Source organism: Arachis hypogaea, chromosome 11 (genome assembly GCF_003086295.3).
Source record: "Arachis hypogaea cultivar Tifrunner chromosome 11, arahy.Tifrunner.gnm2.J5K5, whole genome shotgun sequence".
Taxonomy (NCBI): domain Eukaryota; kingdom Viridiplantae; phylum Streptophyta; class Magnoliopsida; order Fabales; family Fabaceae; genus Arachis; species Arachis hypogaea.
In genome coordinates, this window is record NC_092046.1 from 105703101 (window position 1) to 105721702 (window position 18602).

General features: G+C 38.1%; 1 protein-coding gene and 1 non-coding gene across 3 annotated transcripts; one reads left to right on the forward strand and one right to left on the reverse strand.

Moving 5' to 3' along the window:
- Nucleotides 1-602: 602 nt before the first annotated feature.
- On the reverse strand, nt 603-710 carry LOC112726083 (small nucleolar RNA R71). The gene has a single exon (XR_003165151.1). It is a non-coding gene; the product is annotated as a small nucleolar RNA R71 (small nucleolar RNA).
- A 10185-nt stretch (nt 711-10895) lies between these two features.
- Nucleotides 10896-18143, forward strand: LOC112722340 (protein TORMOZ EMBRYO DEFECTIVE). Of its 2 annotated transcripts, none has more exons than XM_025773332.3 (14): nt 10896-11386; nt 11475-11657; nt 12393-12563; nt 12895-13109; nt 13677-13965; nt 14565-14699; nt 14896-15014; nt 15433-15589; nt 15729-15975; nt 16055-16131; nt 16218-16337; nt 16918-17048; nt 17115-17289; nt 17601-18143. In XM_025773332.3, the coding sequence occupies exons 1-14, from the start codon at nt 11090-11092 to the stop codon at nt 17940-17942; spliced, it is 2658 nt and encodes an 885-aa protein (XP_025629117.1). In that variant the 5' UTR covers nt 10896-11089; the 3' UTR covers nt 17943-18143. The 2 variants fall into 2 exon arrangements, with proteins under 2 accessions (XP_025629117.1, XP_025629118.1); XM_025773333.3 differs by having other exon boundaries at nt 13683-13965.
- The last annotated feature ends 459 nt before the right edge of the window (nt 18144-18602 follow it).

The following is an 18602-nucleotide window of genomic DNA, read 5'->3' on the forward strand; positions in this document are numbered from 1 at the left end:
ACACAAAGGAATCTCTATACTGTGACATAGAGGATTCCATATTTTCTTTGTTATTCCCTTCTTTGTCATATGAGCAGGAGCAAGGACAAGAACATTCTTGTTAAAGTAGACCCTGGACCTGAAAGGACTCTGAAGAGGAAACTAAGAGAAGCTAAAATACAACAATCCAGAGATAACCTTACAGAAATTTTTGAATAGGAAGAGGAGATGGCAGCCGAAAATAATAATAATGCAAGGAGGATGCTTGGTGACTTTACTGCACCTAATTCCAATTTACATGGAAGAAGCATCTCCATCCCCACCATTGGAGCAAACAATTTTGAGCTAAAACCTCAATTAGTTTCTCTGATGCAGCAAAACTGCAAGTTCCATGGACTTCCATCTGAAGATCCTTTTCAGTTCTTAACTGAATTTTTGTAGATCTGTGATACTGTTAAGACTAATGGAGTAGATCCTGAAGTCTACAGGCTCATGCTTTTCCCTTTGCTGTAAGAGACAGAGCTAGAATATGGTTGGACTCTCAACCTAAGGATAGCCTAAACTCTTGGGATAAGCTGGTCAAGGCTTTCTTAGCCAAGTTCTTTCCTCCTCAAAAGCTGAGCAAGCTTAGAGTGGATGTTCAAACCTTCAGATAGAAAGAAGGTGAATCCCTCTATGAAGCTTGGGAGAGATACAAGGAACTAACCAAAAAGTGTCCTTCTGACATGCTTTCAGAATGGACCATCTTGGATATATTCTATGATGGTCTGTCTGAATTAGCTAAGATGTCATTGGATACTTCTGCAGGTGGATCCATTCACCTAAAGAAAACGCCTGCAGAAGCTCAAGAACTCATTGACATGGTTGCTAATAACCAGTTCATGTATACTTCTGAGAGGAACTCTGTGAATAATGGGACGCCTATGAAGAAGGGAGTTCTTGAAATTGATACTCTGAATGCTATATTGGCTCAGAATAAAATATTGACTCAGCAAGTCAATATGATTTCTCAGAGTCTGAATGGAATGCAAGCTGCATCCAACAGTACTCAAGAGGCATCTTCTGGAGAAGAAGCCTATGATCCTGAGAACCCTGCAATAGCAGAGGTAAATTACATGAGTGAACCCTATGGAAACACCTATAACCCCTCATGGAGAAATCACCCAAATCTCTCATGGAAGGATCAACAAAAGCCTCAACAAGGCTTTAATAATGGTGGAAGAAACAGGTTTAGCAATAGCAAGCCTTTTCCATCATCCACTCAGCAACAGACAGAGAACTCTGAACAAAATACTTCTAATTTAGCAAACTTAGTCTCTGATCTATCTAAGGCCACTGTGAGTTTCATGAATGAAAGAAGGTCCTCCATTAGAAATTTGGAGGCACAAGTGGGCCAGCTGAGTAAAAGAGTCACTGAAATCCCTCCTAGTACTCTCCCAAGCAATACAGAAAAAAATCCAAAAGGAGAGTGCAAGGCCATTGATATAACCATCATGGCCGAATCCAAAGAGGAAGGGGAGGACGTGAATCCCAAGGAGGAAGACCTCCTGGGACGTCCAGTGATCAACAAGGAGTTTCCCTTTGAGGAACCAAAGGAATCTGGGGCTCAACTAGAGACCATAGAGATTCCATTAAACCTCCTTATGCCATTCATGAGCTCTGATGAGTATTCCTCTTCTGAAGAGAATGAGGATGTTACTAAGGAGCAAGTACCAAGTACCTTGGTGCAATCATGAAGCTGAATGCCAAATTATTTGGTATTGAGATTTGGGAAGATGAACCTTGTAACGACCCAACTTCTAGCATGTCTAGATCATACTAGAAATCGAATGTTACCAACTTGTTTTTCCTTTTTGTATTATTAATTAATAATATAAGCCTGTACGTTGTTAAAACCCCGCGAATTTTACAAGTAGATTTTTTTTAACAAGAATAATTTAAAGTCGTATACCTTCCATATATCAAGGGATAATTAAACGTTCACATACATAAGACAAAAGATAACAGAATATGGAACAACCTACTATAATATACATCATGTTACAGAAGTGGCTCAGTTATATAAGCATAGAGTTATAGTACAGCACCCCTAAGTCAATGACTCATATAGTATATACATATATGTACATAAGACGCCCCAGGGCCTGGCCTGACCAAAAGCCCCTAAGTTGGCACCCAGGCTAGCCTAACTCTATGATATGCCTATTCCCTCTAATCATGCTAACAAAAGTGAGGGAGACACTCTAATGTACTGAAGTTAGACTAGGCGTCTCAAAAAGTCTTCTCAATCCTGGTCCAGAGTACCTCACGAAAAATCACCGGGCGAATGGTGATGCTCGCCTGCTGGCGCCTCGCCTGGCTCATCGTCATCGCTGTCAGAGGAGATAACTATGAAGTTAGGATCTTCCTCGTCCTCTTCTTCTGCCAGAGTGATAGCAGATGAACCACTGCTGGCCACAGGAACCATAAAAGGATAGCTACCAAACAAAATACAGTCTGGAGAAGGAGGTGGCGCCTCCATGATCTGATCATACTCATGTCCCTGCTGCTCATCAAAGACAGGAGGCTCGATCGGCTCAGGTAAAGGATCAAGTTCGGGTGGCAACACAGGAATACCCCACTCACAAGGACAAAAGGTGCAGGAGGTGCCTCATGGATAAGCTGGGCAGGTATAGGCTCATCAGGTAGAGGAGGTTCAGGTGGAGGAGGATGGTCAGGTGGAGGTGGTATCTGCTCCTCAGGATGAGGTATCCCAGGTCCGCCGGGGTGTAACCAAGATAAAGGAAAGTCATAGGGTGCATCAGGATTAAAGTATGCTGTCCTAATAGGGTACTGGAAAGGTTTACCACGAACTACATAATTACGGATACGAGGTACCGCACAGTAGATGTAATACTCGCCACGCACCGGGTCCTCGTGGATGTACGGTGGATCAATCTCATAGAATAGGACTCCCGTGTCCATCTGTAGAGGTGTAAGGGGTAAGAACTGGGGAGTTCTTAGTAAGGTCGGGGTTTACAGTTAAGTTCATTTATAATGTCCGTGGTCATAGAAGTATAAATAAATGTAGAGTAATATGTACATAACAGCAACATAAACTAACACATGAAAAAGAGAGAAAATAGGAAATAAATGCACATTCACACATTATTATGCAATCACACAGTTATGCTCAAACAAACAAGGAATAGAACAAGAACACAAGAAGATTAGCAATAAATAATGCACAAACAAGTATGCAGCATGTCTGTCCCTACTGCAGGTAATGAGCTCATTTGTCGGTTTCGACCCGCACCCGACGCAATCCGACCCTCCAGGTCAGATAAGGCCTTCCCAGAACTTAATCCCAGATTAAGTACCACATACCCTCTACCAAGTACTCTCGACTTGCAGGGCTGGTATTTGCTCAAATCTCAATATACCGCAGGTATGCGAGTCAGGCCTCTACCAAGCATTCAGCTTGCAGGGCTGGTACTACTCTACCGCAGCCTGTCTGGGAAGCAACATCATAATACGGGCGTCCCCGCACAACATTCACAAGCATTGCCTGAAGGCTCATAATTCACATATAACCATACTCTCCATCACTTAGCAATCATCATAAATCAAGCATTAGAACATCACATAAAGCTCATTTTACAATTCTTTGTTTACTCTGTAAGGTCAGGTACACAGCTATATCACTTTTAACTCCTTTTCTTTTTAACTTAAACACAGGTTTCAAAATCCTGTTTCTTTACCTCATATACCTCTATATCTTCTCTTATACCTTTTCTTAGGTGTTTAGTAAAGGAAATTAGAGAATTCTGGACTCAAATCTGCCTTCCTGAGGCTTTCAGGGAAAACTGTCTTTTTATCAATATTTTATTATTATTAATAAAATAATATATTAATATTTTATTATTAAAATAATAATATTTTATTTAACTTTCAAAAATTGCATTTTGACCCCCGGACTTCTTGGAAATTGCACTTTGACCCCTATAACTTTTAATATTTGCACTTTAACCCCTCAACTTTTGATTAATTAATTTTCAACCCCAAACTTTTTAATAATTGCATTTTGACTCCAAAACTCCTTGAATACACGTTTTCATGTTCTTCCAAAAACCAAAAACATTTTTTTTTCCAAAAGTTCATCAGATTTCTGCTTGATTTTCAGCTAGTTTTTCAATCTTTTCGGAAACCGATTTGAACCCGATTTTTATCAAACCAAAGAGAAACTTTTCAGCCATCAAATACACATCGACTTTCGTTATAACAGCGGCGTGCCATCTTTTGATATGCTTTTATCGTGGCTATCCCCTCTGTAGTTGGAAATTTCATGCATAGATGTGGAGTCGAGACTATTGCGCTGAGTTGATTGAGAGTTGTCCGACCTATTAGAGCATTGTAGGCTGAACTTACGTCGACCACAATGTAGTCTATTTTGAGGGTCCTGGATTGATTCCCTTTTCCGAAGGTTGTGTGTAGCGATACGTATCCCAGTGGTTGTACCGGGGTATCTCCTAGTCCAAACAGACTGTTCGGGTATGCTCTAAGTTCCTTTTCTTCTAAGCCGAGTTTGTCGAAGGCTGTTTTGAATAAGATGTCGGCAGAACTCCCTTGGTCTATTAATGTGCGGTGTAGATTGGCGTTTTCCAGTATGATAGTGATGATCATGGGATCGTCGTGTCCCGAGATGATGCCGGATGCGTCCTCTTTAGTGAATGTTATAGCAGGGATGTCGGGTTTCCTCCTTTTCCTTGACATGATATACTTCTTTGAGATGTCTTTTACGAGATGATTTGGAGATCCCACCTCCTGCGAATCCGCTGTGTATCATGTGGACGTGTCTTTCTAGTGTCCGAGGTGATCGTTCAGTTCATCCGGCGTCTTCGTCCCTTCGTCTCTTTCTTTGGTCCTCATCTCGGGTGGCCAGAAATCGATTTAATTTTCCTTCTCTCACCAATTTTTCTATGATATTTTTTAAGTCAAAGCACTCGTTGGTGGAGTGCCCTCGGACTCGATGGTATTCACAGTATTCATTCCGGTTTCCTCCTCCCCTTTTGCCTTTGAGTGGCCGCGCTGGGGGGATTTTCTCTGTATGACAGACTTCTTTGTATACGTCGACCAGGGATGCCCTGAGAGGAGTGTAAGTATGGTATTTTTTATTTTCTCCCCTTGTCGATCTTCTTTCCTTTTGGATTCCTTGTCTTTATCTCGGTAGGGGGCCCCAGATTTTGAGGTTTATCCCAACCGAGCGTTTTCTTCCATGTTGATGTATTTTTCTGCTCGCTCCTGTACTTCGTCTAAGGAGGTAGGGTACTTCTTTCATATAGATTGGCTAAAAGGTCTCTCTCGTAGGCCATTGATGAGTCCCATGATGGCAGCCTCTGTTGGTAAGCTTTGTATGTCCATGCATGTTTTGTTGAATCTTTCCATGTAGTTACGGAGGCTCTCCCGATCTCCTTGCTTGATCCCTAGTAAACTGGGGGCGTGCTTGGCCTTATCTTTCTGGATGGAGAATCTGGCTAGGAATTTTTTGGCCAAGTCGTCAAAGTTTGAGATGGACTTTGGAGGTAGGTTGTCGAACCATCTGATTGCTGTCTTCATGAGAGTTGTTGGAAAGGCTTTACAGCAAACGGCATCTGAGGCGTCGGTGAGGTACATTCTACTTCTGAAATTACTGAGATGGTGGTTGGGATCTGTGGTGCCATCATACAAAGTCATATCCGGGAGTTTAAAGTCTTTTAGAATTTTGGTTTTCATGATTTCCCTGGTGAATGGGTCTTGCTCTTTGCGTGAATTTTTGTCTAGGGTGGTTCGAGGAGCTTTTGATTTGATATCGGCTTCTAATTGCTGTAGTTTTTCTTCCAATTTTCGACGTCGACGTACCTCTCTTTGTAGATCCTTTCCGATCTCTCGTTGTTGTTAGGTTTCTTTTTCAAGTTGCAACGGCGCCAATGTTTCGAGGGTTACCTGAAACTGGAGGTCGATCTCGGTCGAGATCTTCTGTACTGGTCGGTGCCGACGTGTCTGGCCGGTAAGTGGCGGCCGGAGCCGTCGTGTCCGACTTGTTGATCTAGCTGCACTTCTGATCCTTGGTCACCGGAGGGTGGGGGGTACCTGCAAGAGACTCCGATACTTAAGTTAGCATGGGTATTAAGCAGGTTTATTGTCGAATCAGAGTATGAGTTATACCTGGGTGCTCTAGTGTATTTATAATGGTATAGAGTGACCTTTTTAGATATCTTATCTTTGGGTAAGGTCAGCTTATCTTCAACGGAATCGCCCTTCTCTCTGTAGGCTTGGGTTGCCTTTGGATTGGGCTGTGTCCCTTTGTTTGGGCCTACTTGGGCCTTCCTGTCGATTTGGCCGACCTCTTTTGTAAAGAGGTCAGGTAGTCTGACCTGAAGAGGTCGGTCGCTTTGCCTCCAATCATCCCAGGTCGGATAGCTCGACCCAGGGTATAAACAGTATCATAAAGCTCCCTGGATCTTGAAGCTTCTCTGGTAAGCTCTTCAGAATGACTGCACTGCATTCTTCAGTGAGAAACACTTTTTCAGTTTCTCTCCAATCCTTCTTATGACTTAAGATCTCTTTCATGAACTTAGCATAAGAGGGTATTTGCTCAAGTGCCTTTGCAAACGGAATCTTTATCTCAAGAGTCATGAGATAGTCCGCAAAGCGGGCAAATTGTTTATCTTGTTCCGCTTGGCGGAGTTTCTGAAGATAAGGCATCTTGGCTTTATATTCTTCAACCTTAGTTGCTGCAGGTTTATTCCTTTCAGAGGTGGTTGGAGAAGCCTTCTTAGAGGGGTTACTATCAGCACTTGCAGGTGTCTGATCCCTCATTGGCGTTTGAACTCCATGATTGGGTGCTGGATGGGCGTTTAACGCCAGCTTCCCACCCTTTTCTGGTGTTTGAACGCCAGAATTATTCTTCTCTGGGCTCTTGCTGTCCTCAGAGGGATTTTGGGTAGTGGTTTGGTCATCCTCTGTCAGTTGTTCCTTTCTTGGCTTTCTGCTACTTTGAGCTGATTTATTCAATGTCTTCCCGCTCCTTAATTGGACAGTTTGGCATTCTTCTGTTATCTGTTTAGATAGCTGCTGTCTTGTCTGATTCAATTGTGCTTCCATATTCTTGTTAGCATTTTTAGTGACTTGGAGCATCTCTTTGAATTCTGCAAATTATTTTGTCATAAGGAGTAATTGCTGATTAAGTTCAACAATCTATTCTTGAGGATTAGGGTCAGTAGTTACTACCATAGCCTCTTCTTTTATGGAGGACTCACTGTTTGAGTACAGATGTTGATTTCTAGCAACTGTATCTATGAGTTCTTGAGCCTCTTCAATTGTTTCTCTCATGTGTATAGATCCACCATAGTAGAAGATGTCTAACTGTACCCACTCTGAAAATATTTCAGAGGGGCATTTTTTCAGCATCCCTCTGTACCTCTCCCAGGAATTATAAAGGGATTCATTATCCTCTTGTCTAAAGCCTTGGATGTCCAGCCTTAGCTGTGTCATCCTTTTTGGAGGGTAAAATTGATTCAGGAATTTGTCTGATAACTGTCTCCATGTTTTTATGCTTGCTGTGGGTTGGTTATTTAACCACCTTTTAGCTTGATCTTTTACAGCAAATGGAAACAGTAATAATATGTAGACATCCTGATCCACTTCTTTATTACGTACTGTGTCAGCAATTTGTAAGAACTGTGCCAGAAACTCAGTAGGTTCTTCCTGTGGAAGACCGGAATACTGGAAATTTTGCTGCACCATGATAATGAGCTGAGGATTTAGCTCAAAACTGCTTGCTTTAATGGGAGGTATACAGATGCTACTCCCATATGCAGTTGTAATGGGGTTAGCATATGACCCCAGAGTCTTTCTGGACTGTTCACCTCCACTTATGTCCATGATGGAGAAAAGGGAATTGATATGAATTTTTTTTTTAAATTAAAAGTAACCGAAAAAATAAAACAAAATAAATGAAAAATAAAATAAAAGTTTCGAGACTTAAGAAAAAAAGTAAAAAGATAAATAAATAATTCAAGTGCTAAAATGGCTAATTAATTAAAAAGATTTGAAAAATTCTGGATATGATTTTCGAAAATTAGAAGAAAATGGAATAAAAGCAAATTGAAAACTAAATTAATTAATTAATTAAAAAGATTTTGGAAAAAGTAATCAAAAAGATATGATTGAAAATTATTTTGAAAAAGATATGATTGAGAAGATATGATTGCAATTTATAAAAAAAAAAGATATGATTGAAAAGATATGATTGAAGAAATTAAAAAGATTTGATTTTTGAAAAAGATTTGAAAAGATCAATTTTTGAAATTAGAATTTTGACTTGACTAAAAAAAAGATATGATTTTGAAAATCTCTGACTAAATTAATGCAAAATTTCGAAATTTATGAGTAAAATAGGGAAAGGATATTTTTTTATTTTTGAATTTTAATGCGGAAAGAGAAAAATAACAAAATGACACTAAACTTAGAAATTTTAGATCAAAACACAGAGAACAAACAAGAAAACTTTGAATGTCAAGATGAACACCAAGAACACTTTGAAGATCAAGATGAACACCAAGAACAAATTTTTGAAAAATTTTTAAATAAATAAAAGCACAAGGGACACCAAACTTAAAATTTTTAGAAAATAAAACACAAATTTTCGAGAATTTAAAGGAAAACACAAAGAAGACACCAAACTTAGAATTTTTAAAGATTAAGAAAGGACTAGGAACAAGAAAATTCGAAAAATTAAAAGGAAATAAAAGCATTCAATTGACACCAAACTTAAAATATGAAACTAAACTCAAATAAAAGACTCTAAACCAGCAAAAATAAATTATTCCTAATCTAAGCAACAAGATAAACCGTCAGTTGTCCAAACTCGAACAATCCCCAGCAACGGCACCAAAAACTTGGTGCACGAAATTACAATCACACTTTTGCAACTCCGCACAACTAACTAGCAAGTGCACTGGGTCGTCCAAGTAATACCTTACGTGAGTAAGGGTCGATCCCACGGAGATTGTCGGCTTGAAGCAAGCTATGGTTATCTTGTAACTCTTAGTCAGGATATCAATAATTCTCAGATTTAATTGTAAAAAGTAAAAGAACATGAAATAAATACTTGTTATGCAGTAATGAAGAACATGTTGAGGTTTTGGAGATGCTTTGTCTTCTGAATCTCTACTTTTCTACTATCTTCTTCTTCATGCACGCAAGGCTCCTTCCATGGCAAACTTTATGTTGGGCATCACCGTTGTCAATGGATACTTCCCGTCCTCTCAGTGAAAATGTTCCAAATGTGCTGTCACCGCACGGCTAATCATCTGTCGGTTCTCGATCATGTCGGAATAGGATCCATTGATCCTTTTGTGTTTGTCACTACGCCCAACACTCGCGAGTTTGAAACTCGTCACAGTCATCCCTTCCAGATCTTACTCAGAATACCACAGACAAGGTTTAGACGTTCCGGATATCAGGAATGACTGCCAATAATTCTAGCCTATACCACGAAGGTTCCAATCTTAGATTAGAAACTCAAGAGATACACATTCAAGCTTGATTGCATGTAGAACGGAGGTGGTTGTCAGGCACGCGTTCATAGGTGAGAATGATGATTATTGTCACGGATCATCACATTCATCAGGTTGAAGTGCGAATGAATATCTTAGAACAGAAGCAAGCGTGATAGAATGGAAAACAGTAGTAATTGCATTAATTCATGAAGAACGACAGAGCTCCTCACCCCCAATAATGGGGTTTAGAGACTCATGCCGTAGAAGATACAATATGAAACGTGTAAAGTGTCATGAGGTACAAGATGAATCACTAAAAGTAGTTTTTATAGTAAACTGGTGACTTAGGGTTACAGAAAATGAGTAAGCTAGGGTGTTTAGTGTAAAAATCCACTTCCGGGGCCCACTTGGTGTGTGCTTGGGCTGAGCATTGAAGCTTTCATGTGTAGAGACTTTTCTTGGAGTTAAACGCCAGCTTTTGTGCCAGTTTGGGCATTTAACTCCAGCTTTTGTGCCAGTTCTGGAGTTAAACGCCAGAATTCTTGAGCTGACTTGGAACGCCTGTTTGGGCCATCAAATCTCGGGCAAAGTATGAACTATTATATATTGTTGGAAAGCCCAGGATGTCTACTTTCCAACGCAATTGAGAGCGCGCCAATTGGGCTTCTGTACCTCCAGAAAATCCACTTCGAGTGCAGGGAGGTCAAAATCCAACAGCATCTGCAGTCCTTTTTCAGCCTCTGAATCAGATTTTTGCTCAGATCCCTCAATTTCAGCCAGAAAATACCTGAAATCACAGAAAAACACACAAACTCATAGTAAAGTCCAGAAAAGTGATTTTTATTTAAAAACTAATAAAAGCATAATAAAAACTAACTAAAATATACTAAAAACATACTAAAAATAATGCCAAAAAGCGTATAAATTATCCGCTCATCAGTGACCACATCCTTCTTGTCACAATGGCAATGACGATACTTGGAAGGACCTAAGACGAATTTTAATATTTTAAAAAATTATACAATTATTCATTTTAAATAATAATTTAATTACAAAATAACTCAACTATGGTTACTATAATGACTAATTAAAATGTGATAAATTATAAGAGGTAACTTACATGTTATTTGGCCAAGAAACAATAGCTCAAATGACATAATCTCCCTATACTCAATTAAGAGGTTGCGGGTTCGATTCTCCATATCTTCGGTAAAAAAAAAAACTTACATGTTATTTGTCAGTGAGAAATAACTCAAATGACATAGTCTTCTTATACTCACCTAAAAGGTCGCGAATTCGAGTCTCTCTATCTTTTATAAAAAAAAATTATATATTACTTTACTGGGATAGGGTAGATTTACCATATTTTATTTATTAAAATAAAAAATTCGTTACAAAGAGAAAGGTGGACAAAAATAAACGAATATGAGCAGAATAAAAACACAGGCAAAATTGTTAAATTGAAAACCCTACTCTGGTTCTTAAACCCTAGCATCTTCGTCAGCAAAGGAAAACCCTAGACAGTAAACTAAAATCCCTTGAGTTCCGATTCTCGCTCAGGGGATTCCAACTTTTCCCCTCCCTAGAAAATGGAACCCCTTAAATTGAAGGCTAACTACCGCTGCGTCCCTGCCCTTCAGCAGTTCTACGCCGGCGGTGCCTATGCCGTCTCCTCCGACGCGTCCTTCATCGTATGCGCCTCCGCCGATTCCATCAACATCGTTGACTCCGCCACCTCCTCCATCCGCTCCACCCTCGACGGCGCCTCAGAGTCCGTCACTGCCCTCACACTCAGCCCCGACGACAAGCTCCTCTTCTCTTCCAGCCACAGCCGCCAAATCAGGGTTTGGGACCTCTCCACACTCAAATGCGTCCGCTCCTGGAAGGTAACATTTCCGGAATTGAATTTCGCTTTCACATTAAGATGGAATTGAAATTGAAATTGAAATATGATTGTGGTCTGAGCTTGTGTAGGGTCATGATGGTCCTGTTATGTGCATGGCGTGTCACCCTTCTGGAGGGTTGCTCGCTACTGGTGGAGCTGATAGGAAGGTGCTTGTTTGGGATGTGGATGGTGGATACTGCACTCATTACTTCAAAGGTCATGGTGGAGTTGTTTCTTGTATTATGTTCCATCCTGATCCTGAAAAACAGCTTGTAAGTAAAGAGCTCGTTGATTTGCAGTTTTTGTTGAATTGGAGTGCTTTGTGAGGGTGTCCATATGCATGCATTTTGGTTATAAGTATATATTATGGAATGAGTTATTATATAGAGCAGTTGATAGTTCATAGAGAATTTGAATTGTATTCATATACTGGTGGTCTATGGATTCCATGTTGAAAAAGACTAATTGGTGGAAGAACAGACTTGCTTCTCCGCCCTTTTATTGTATGGGGAAAACTATGCAGACAGTGTGATTGAACAGACGGGATGGGACCATGGGAGGAGCCCAAGCTTGGCTAGTGGTTACTTAACATTTTTCTATTTTATGGTTTTTATTTTCAAAATTTTAATTGATGGTTTCTAAAGACAAGAAGTTGTTGATATTATATTCAGCCTATTAGCTGTAAAGTGTCAATTAGGTTAGATTAGAATCAATTGGGATCAATTATGAATGATTATGATTAGAAAGTGTATATAAATATACAAGCTGAGGAGTTCAGTAACCTCAAGGTTTCACATAAAATTACTGTCTAAACAGAGGTCATTGTAGCATCAGCAGGAGAGGGGTTTAATGACATGATGGGAATTTTTTTGGATCTGTCTAGTGCAAATTTGACCTTTCTTTCTCCCTGTGCTATTCTTCCCTTGCTTTGAACCATTCCCAGTTTCTAATTCTACCTTTATTCATATGTTTAAATTAACTAATGTGGATGTTATTGGTTTCCACAGATTTTTTCTGGCAGTGATGATGGTGGCGATCATGCAACTTTGAGAGTTTGGGATGTTTCCAAGACAAAGAAAAAGAACTGCATTGCAACACTAGATAATCATCGCTCCGCTGTGACTTCCTTGGCAGTATCTGAAGATGGATGGACATTGCTTAGTGCTGGAAGAGATAAGGCCTGCTCTAATGAGACCTTATCTTACATTTTGTTCTATCTTGTGACACTTTTTTTTGTTTTTTGTCTTCTTGCCTCCTTTTTTATCTTTTATGTATTAATTCATTCCTTTTGAGTTTTCCTTGTTTGTATTTTAATGGTTCATCTCTTATATGACTAGCATCACCATCAAAATATTTGGAACTCCTTAATCCTGAATATTGAAAGCTATATGCATTCTGTTCTTTTCCCCTTTGGTATTTTGTGTGGGATGAACTCACAATTTACTTGTGCATGATTTATATGCAAATTCATTCTACTAAACTGACAAAGTGCTGTCTGGACTATTGCAGGTTGTAACATTGTGGGACCTTCATGATTATAGCTGCAAGAAGACTGTCATCACAAATGAGGCAGTTGAAGCTGTTTGTGTGGTTGGATCTGGGAGTCCGTTCGCTGCATCTCTGGACTTATATGGGAAAAATGCAAAAAAACGAGCTGTTTCTCAAGCATTCTATTTTGTTACGGTTGGTGAAAGAGGCATTGTGCACATATGGGGTTCTGAAGGGTAGGGTTAAATATAAAAATTTGTTATTAGTTTAAATATTTATGATGCGTTTGGTTCTAATTATTTGAAAGTGCTTTTTACTATTTGATTCTTTTATATGTTGCGACAAATCCGAAAACTGATTTTAATCAAAAGCTAATCTCTATCTAGCTTTTTTCAGGGTTAAATAATGCGGGAAAATGTTTTTTTCTTTAATTTATTTTCTGTTATTTTATGATATTTATATAAATAGGTGAAAACTGAATTTTTTCATATTTAAAAAACTGATTTTTTGTCAAAAAAACCTGAAGCAAAGATATACCTATAGTTCTATATGATTGGAGGCATGCTAAAATTTAAGTTCGTAGCTTTGCAACTAAATCTTGGTTTGTTTTGCTGTAGTTATACCAATGTGGGCAGTTTGTATAATTTGACACACTTAAAATTGGTTATTAATGTTGAACATGATGATTTTATTTATTTGTTTATTTTAGAAAAGAAAATTGATAAATGTGGTGAAGAGGATTTATTTCAACATTGTGTCAATCAAGATGGTATTACTGCATTGCCTCATTGGATATTTTGTAGTCACAGTGCAGTTTGCTTGTTTGAGCAAAAGGTTTCAGATGTTACAGCCGGTACAGATGAAGATGGCTTGCGAAGAGGTTTTATTTCTGCTGTTATGCTTCCCTCAGATCAAGGGCTGCTTTGTGTGACTGCAGATCAACAGTTTTTATTTTACTCTCTGGAGAGCACTGTAGAGTTGTTGCAATTAAATCTAACCAAAAGATTGGTAGGATATAATGAAGAGGTTGTGGATATGAAGTTTGTAGGGGATGATGAGAAGTTCCTTGCTCTTGCTACTAATCTTGAGCAGGTGAGAAGATTTGCTTTTTTATGTAAAAATCCTAAATTGTTGTAATATAACCCTGCAACATATATGTACAATCTGGCTTCTTTAGGAATCCTTTTCAAATTTCACATTGAACATACTAATACTGAAAAAGGACAAGTTTTTCCTTGAATAAGTTTATCTAGTGGTGACGGCTAAATATGATGACATTTGTCTATGATTCATGTCTGTATATGTAATGACTTTAAACTGTGGTTTGCATTGAAGATTGAGTATCAGCACTATAAAGCTTCTTTTTTTTTATGAAAAAAATTTATGTATTTGAGGATTAAGATTCCTTTTGCTGAGAAATTCCATTTTGGAAAATTTCCTACATCCCCAACTTTTATGATTTGAAACTTTCAATATCATTATGGTTTATTGGTTTTATATATGCTGTAACGAGTGGTGAGATCTGAAAATGCTAATTGGTATTTGGGGTTGCTTTATTTTCATGTTAGTTTGTCATCAGGATTTGATTCAACACCTTTCGATCTGCTGTGTATTTTGACTATTTTCCATTTGTCAAACAAGAGCAATGCTGTTATTGATCCTTAAAATATAACTCTTCCTGGACTTTGCAGGTTCGGGTTTATGACCTTGCATCTATGTCATGTTCCTATGTCTTATCTGGTCATACTGAAATTGTTCTATGCCTTGACACCTGTGTATCAAGTTCTGGTAGATCACTGATTGTGACTGGAAGTAAAGACAACAGTGTAAGATCCCCCATCTTTTTTACCTCAATTGTTGTAAATATTTTGCATTTCCTTCTACAGGGGAAGCAGTATCCTTGGTGTTCCAGTTCGAATGCTAACTAGTGTTGATCGAGTTCATGATATGTGTGTAGAGAACACTGTGATAAAGTCTTATGTATATTAAATGTTTGCATCTGTACTCATTGTCACTGTATAGGTTAGATTGTGGGAAGCAGAAAGTAAAAGCTGCATTGGAGTTGGCATAGGTCACATGGGAGCTGTTGGAGCCGTTGCTTTTTCAAAAAGAAAACGGGACTTCTTCGTTAGTGGTAGTAGGTAAGTTTGATGCATTTATTTATGTTTAATTCTCTACAGAGCTATATTATTTACTTTTTAACTCCATGTAAGTACCTGACTCTGACTCCCTTTATCCCATTTCTTATGTTTAGACGTTTAGTCTTTTAATCACAAATGTGATTACTATTTCCTATACAAAAAGAAAAGCATTGATTTTGTACAAGAACTTCTATGCTTTTGACTTGTTCATGGAAGCCAGTTGTTTGTCTCTATGATCAAGCAAAGGATCATTTTCATCAAACATCAAATTCGACATACTTGTTCCTACCAATATATGAGCTTACATTATACACTGCTGAGGTTATTGCTGAAGTTTTGGTTTTTAATCCTGAAAGATATTTCTTTGTACTTAATTGTTCAAATTTATTTCTTACCACTTTTTGTTAATCTTTCTCAGTGATCATACTCTTAAAGTGTGGAGCATGAATGGTCTTTCAGATGATATGACAATGGCAATTAATTTAAAAGCAAAAGCTGTTGTTGCTGCACATGATAAAGACATCAATTCTGTAGCTATTGCTCCAAACGATAGTTTAGTATGTAGTGGTTCTCAGGTATATCTGAAATTAAAGCTTTATTTGGCCCTTTTACAGTTTATATTATTCCCTACTAATAATAGCTTTTTCCTATATTCATTTATTGAGAAAGTATTTTCACTGTATTTACCATCAACATCTAACTTGTTTCCATCAGGATCGTACAGCTTGTATTTGGAGACTTCCGGATCTTGTATCTGTAGTTGTTCTTAGAGGGCATAAGAGGGGAATTTGGTCTGTCGAATTTTCTCCTGTTGATCAGTGTGTTGTAACAGCATCCGGGGATAAGACAATAAGGATATGGGCTATATCCGATGGCTCATGTCTGAAGACATTTGAAGGACACACTTCAAGTGTGTTACGAGCATTGTTTGTTACTCGAGGAACACAAATTGTGTCCTGCGGTATGAGGCCATATCTAGCTGCTTTTGGGTCCTTGCAACTTTTTTATTGCATGTGTGATAAACCTGATCAATGTTTCAGGGGCTGATGGTTTGGTAAAGCTATGGACTGTAAAGACTAATGAATGTGTTGCGACTTATGATAATCATGAAGACAAGGTACCATTTTCCTCATGAAATGTTTCCATACAAATGAAAGAATTCAAGCTTCTGTGTTTCTTTTGCTGAAGTAATTTGGCTTGCAGGTTTGGGCCTTGGCTGTAGGTAGGAAGACGGAAATGCTTGCAACTGGTGGCAGTGATGCTGTTGTCAATCTATGGTATGATTCCACTGCAGCAGACAAAGAAGCTGCTTTCCGCAAAGAGGTGAGTTAAATTAAATTCATTGTGTGTGTGTATATATCCATATTTATTGTTTGGTGCCCAGAGTGCTGGTTGTTTAAGATATGCTGAATTACTGATTGGTAATATTTATTATGCAAATTTTCTGTTACAATATCTGCAGTTTTTATTTTGGATACTGTTTCTAAGTAAGATAAACAATTGAGTGCCACAATATATGAATGAACTAAATCATATGAAGCATCTACATCTTGAAAAATTATTTGTTTAATTATAATGGAGTTTGTGCATCTTTCTCTATGTTATATATATATATATATATCAAACTAACTAGCAAAAAATTGGACTACCTAAAGTTGCATGGGGTATTTGTAATCACCAAATTGAAGGCAATATTTTGACCTCATTTTAAATTAGATGATTCTGGTTATGATGCTAACAGTAACAGATGTTTCTTGTTAATCTGATGTTGCAAGACACAACATACTCTAGTGTTAAAGGATGATGTGGTTTTATCATAGATTTCTGTATCTTTCCTTCCATTTAATGTAACCTGTGTGCTGTATGGACTAGAAAGACAACGTGATTTCTAACCTTGATGCAGGAAGAGGGGGTTTTGAGAGGTCAAGAGCTACAGAATGCTATCTCTGATGCTGACTATACTAAAGCTATCCAACTTGCATTTGAGCTGCGAAGACCCCACAAGCTTTTTGAGTTATTTGCAGGCATTTGCAGGTTAGCATTAATCTATTTCATTTTCTAAATTTTCTATTGGCATACTCTAGACTGACTGTTTTGCAGGAAGAGAGGGGCTGAAGATCATATAGACAGAGCACTAAAGGGCTTGGGTGGTGAAGAGCTTCGTGTATTATTTAATTATGTTCGAGAATGGAATACAAAACCAAAGCTCTGTTATGTTTCACAGTTTGTGCTTTTCAGAGCTTTCAACATCTTTCCTCCAACAGAAATAGTTCAGGTGCTTTTCTTCCGGGACCTTTTCTAGAGTCTTAATGCAACCGATAATGAATTTTTTGCATATTTTGATGCTAAGCTTAGTGACTGAATTGCTTTTGCTGATTATCAATTGTGGTCTAGGACTTCTTACATTCGTGTATTTTATTGTCTGTTACGTTTGCATCTTCTGCAAAATAATAATGATAATGATAATGATAGTGATAATAATGATAATAATAATAATAATGTCATGTTTAATGTTCATGTATAATAATAAATAAATTGCATTTTCTCAGGGAAAATTAATGAATATTTTCTCATGGGACATTTCAGATTAAAGGGATTGGTGAACTTCTTGAAGGTCTTATCGCATATAGCCAGAGGCACTTTGGCAGGATAGACAGACTTGTAAGAAGCACATTTTTGTTAGACTACATTCTATCAGGAATGTCAGTTATCGAACCAGAGACTCAACATTCAGAATTTACGGCAGAGATTCCTTTGCAGTCTGACAACATTATAGATAAACAGCACGTTGTTGAGGAGGAAGATCCTCAAGAAAATGCTACTGTTTCAAAGAAAAGGAAAAAATCAAGCAAATCAAGACACGGTTCCATTAAGAAAGTGAAGGACGTAGCTCACAAGAAGGTTGAAACTATACAGTTACTGGCATAGGAGTTAATGCTCTCATCCGTGTAAGAGATGTTTTGGTCTGATTTTGAAATGTTAGTGTCGTTTTACAATTGTATAAGCTGAAATATTGCTGTCAATTTTGAGATGTAAGCTTAGCTGATGTAGTTGTATCCCTATTTCATTCTTCATTATAGATTACCTTTTCAAGTCATGCACTGAATGTGAAATAGAAATTTTGCTTCAGCTTCTCTCTAAAAGTATAGTATCTATTGAAGGAATACCCTCATTTGTGATATGATTACATTCATTCATACTTCAGGGTGTGTGTGGTTGGAGGGAATACAAGTATATTCCCAGGAATTTTGAGATGGGAATGTCTTATTCTCATGTTTGGTTCAAAATTTAAAAAATTATTCCTTGGTATGTTTTATTTTAAGGAATTAAATTACCACCAATTTTATTTCTATCACTCCCTAGTCATCTTTAATTCTAATAGGAATGGAATGTGTATAATAAAAAAAGACTAAATTACCCCTAATATTTAATTAGGTTTTACCTTCTTTTTGGTTCCTTTCTGAAAAGCGAAACCTTAGCAGAGCGTTTTTCTTCCCCAAATCAGTGAGTCTTAAACGCCATCGGAGCTGGCACCGGCGTCGCCGTTATTCTTAATAGAAGATTCGTCTCCTCTTCTCCGATTCATGT

Coding starts and splice junctions, on each gene's coding strand:
- LOC112722340 (XM_025773332.3), top strand. CDS start 11,090: ATGGAACCCCTTAAATTGAAGGCTAACTACCGCTGCGTCCCTGCCCTT. Junction 16,132..16,217: donor ATGATAATCATGAAGACAAG/GTACCATTTTCC, acceptor TTTGGCTTGCAG/GTTTGGGCCTTGGCTGTAGG. Junction 16,338..16,917: donor AAGCTGCTTTCCGCAAAGAG/GTGAGTTAAATT, acceptor ACCTTGATGCAG/GAAGAGGGGGTTTTGAGAGG.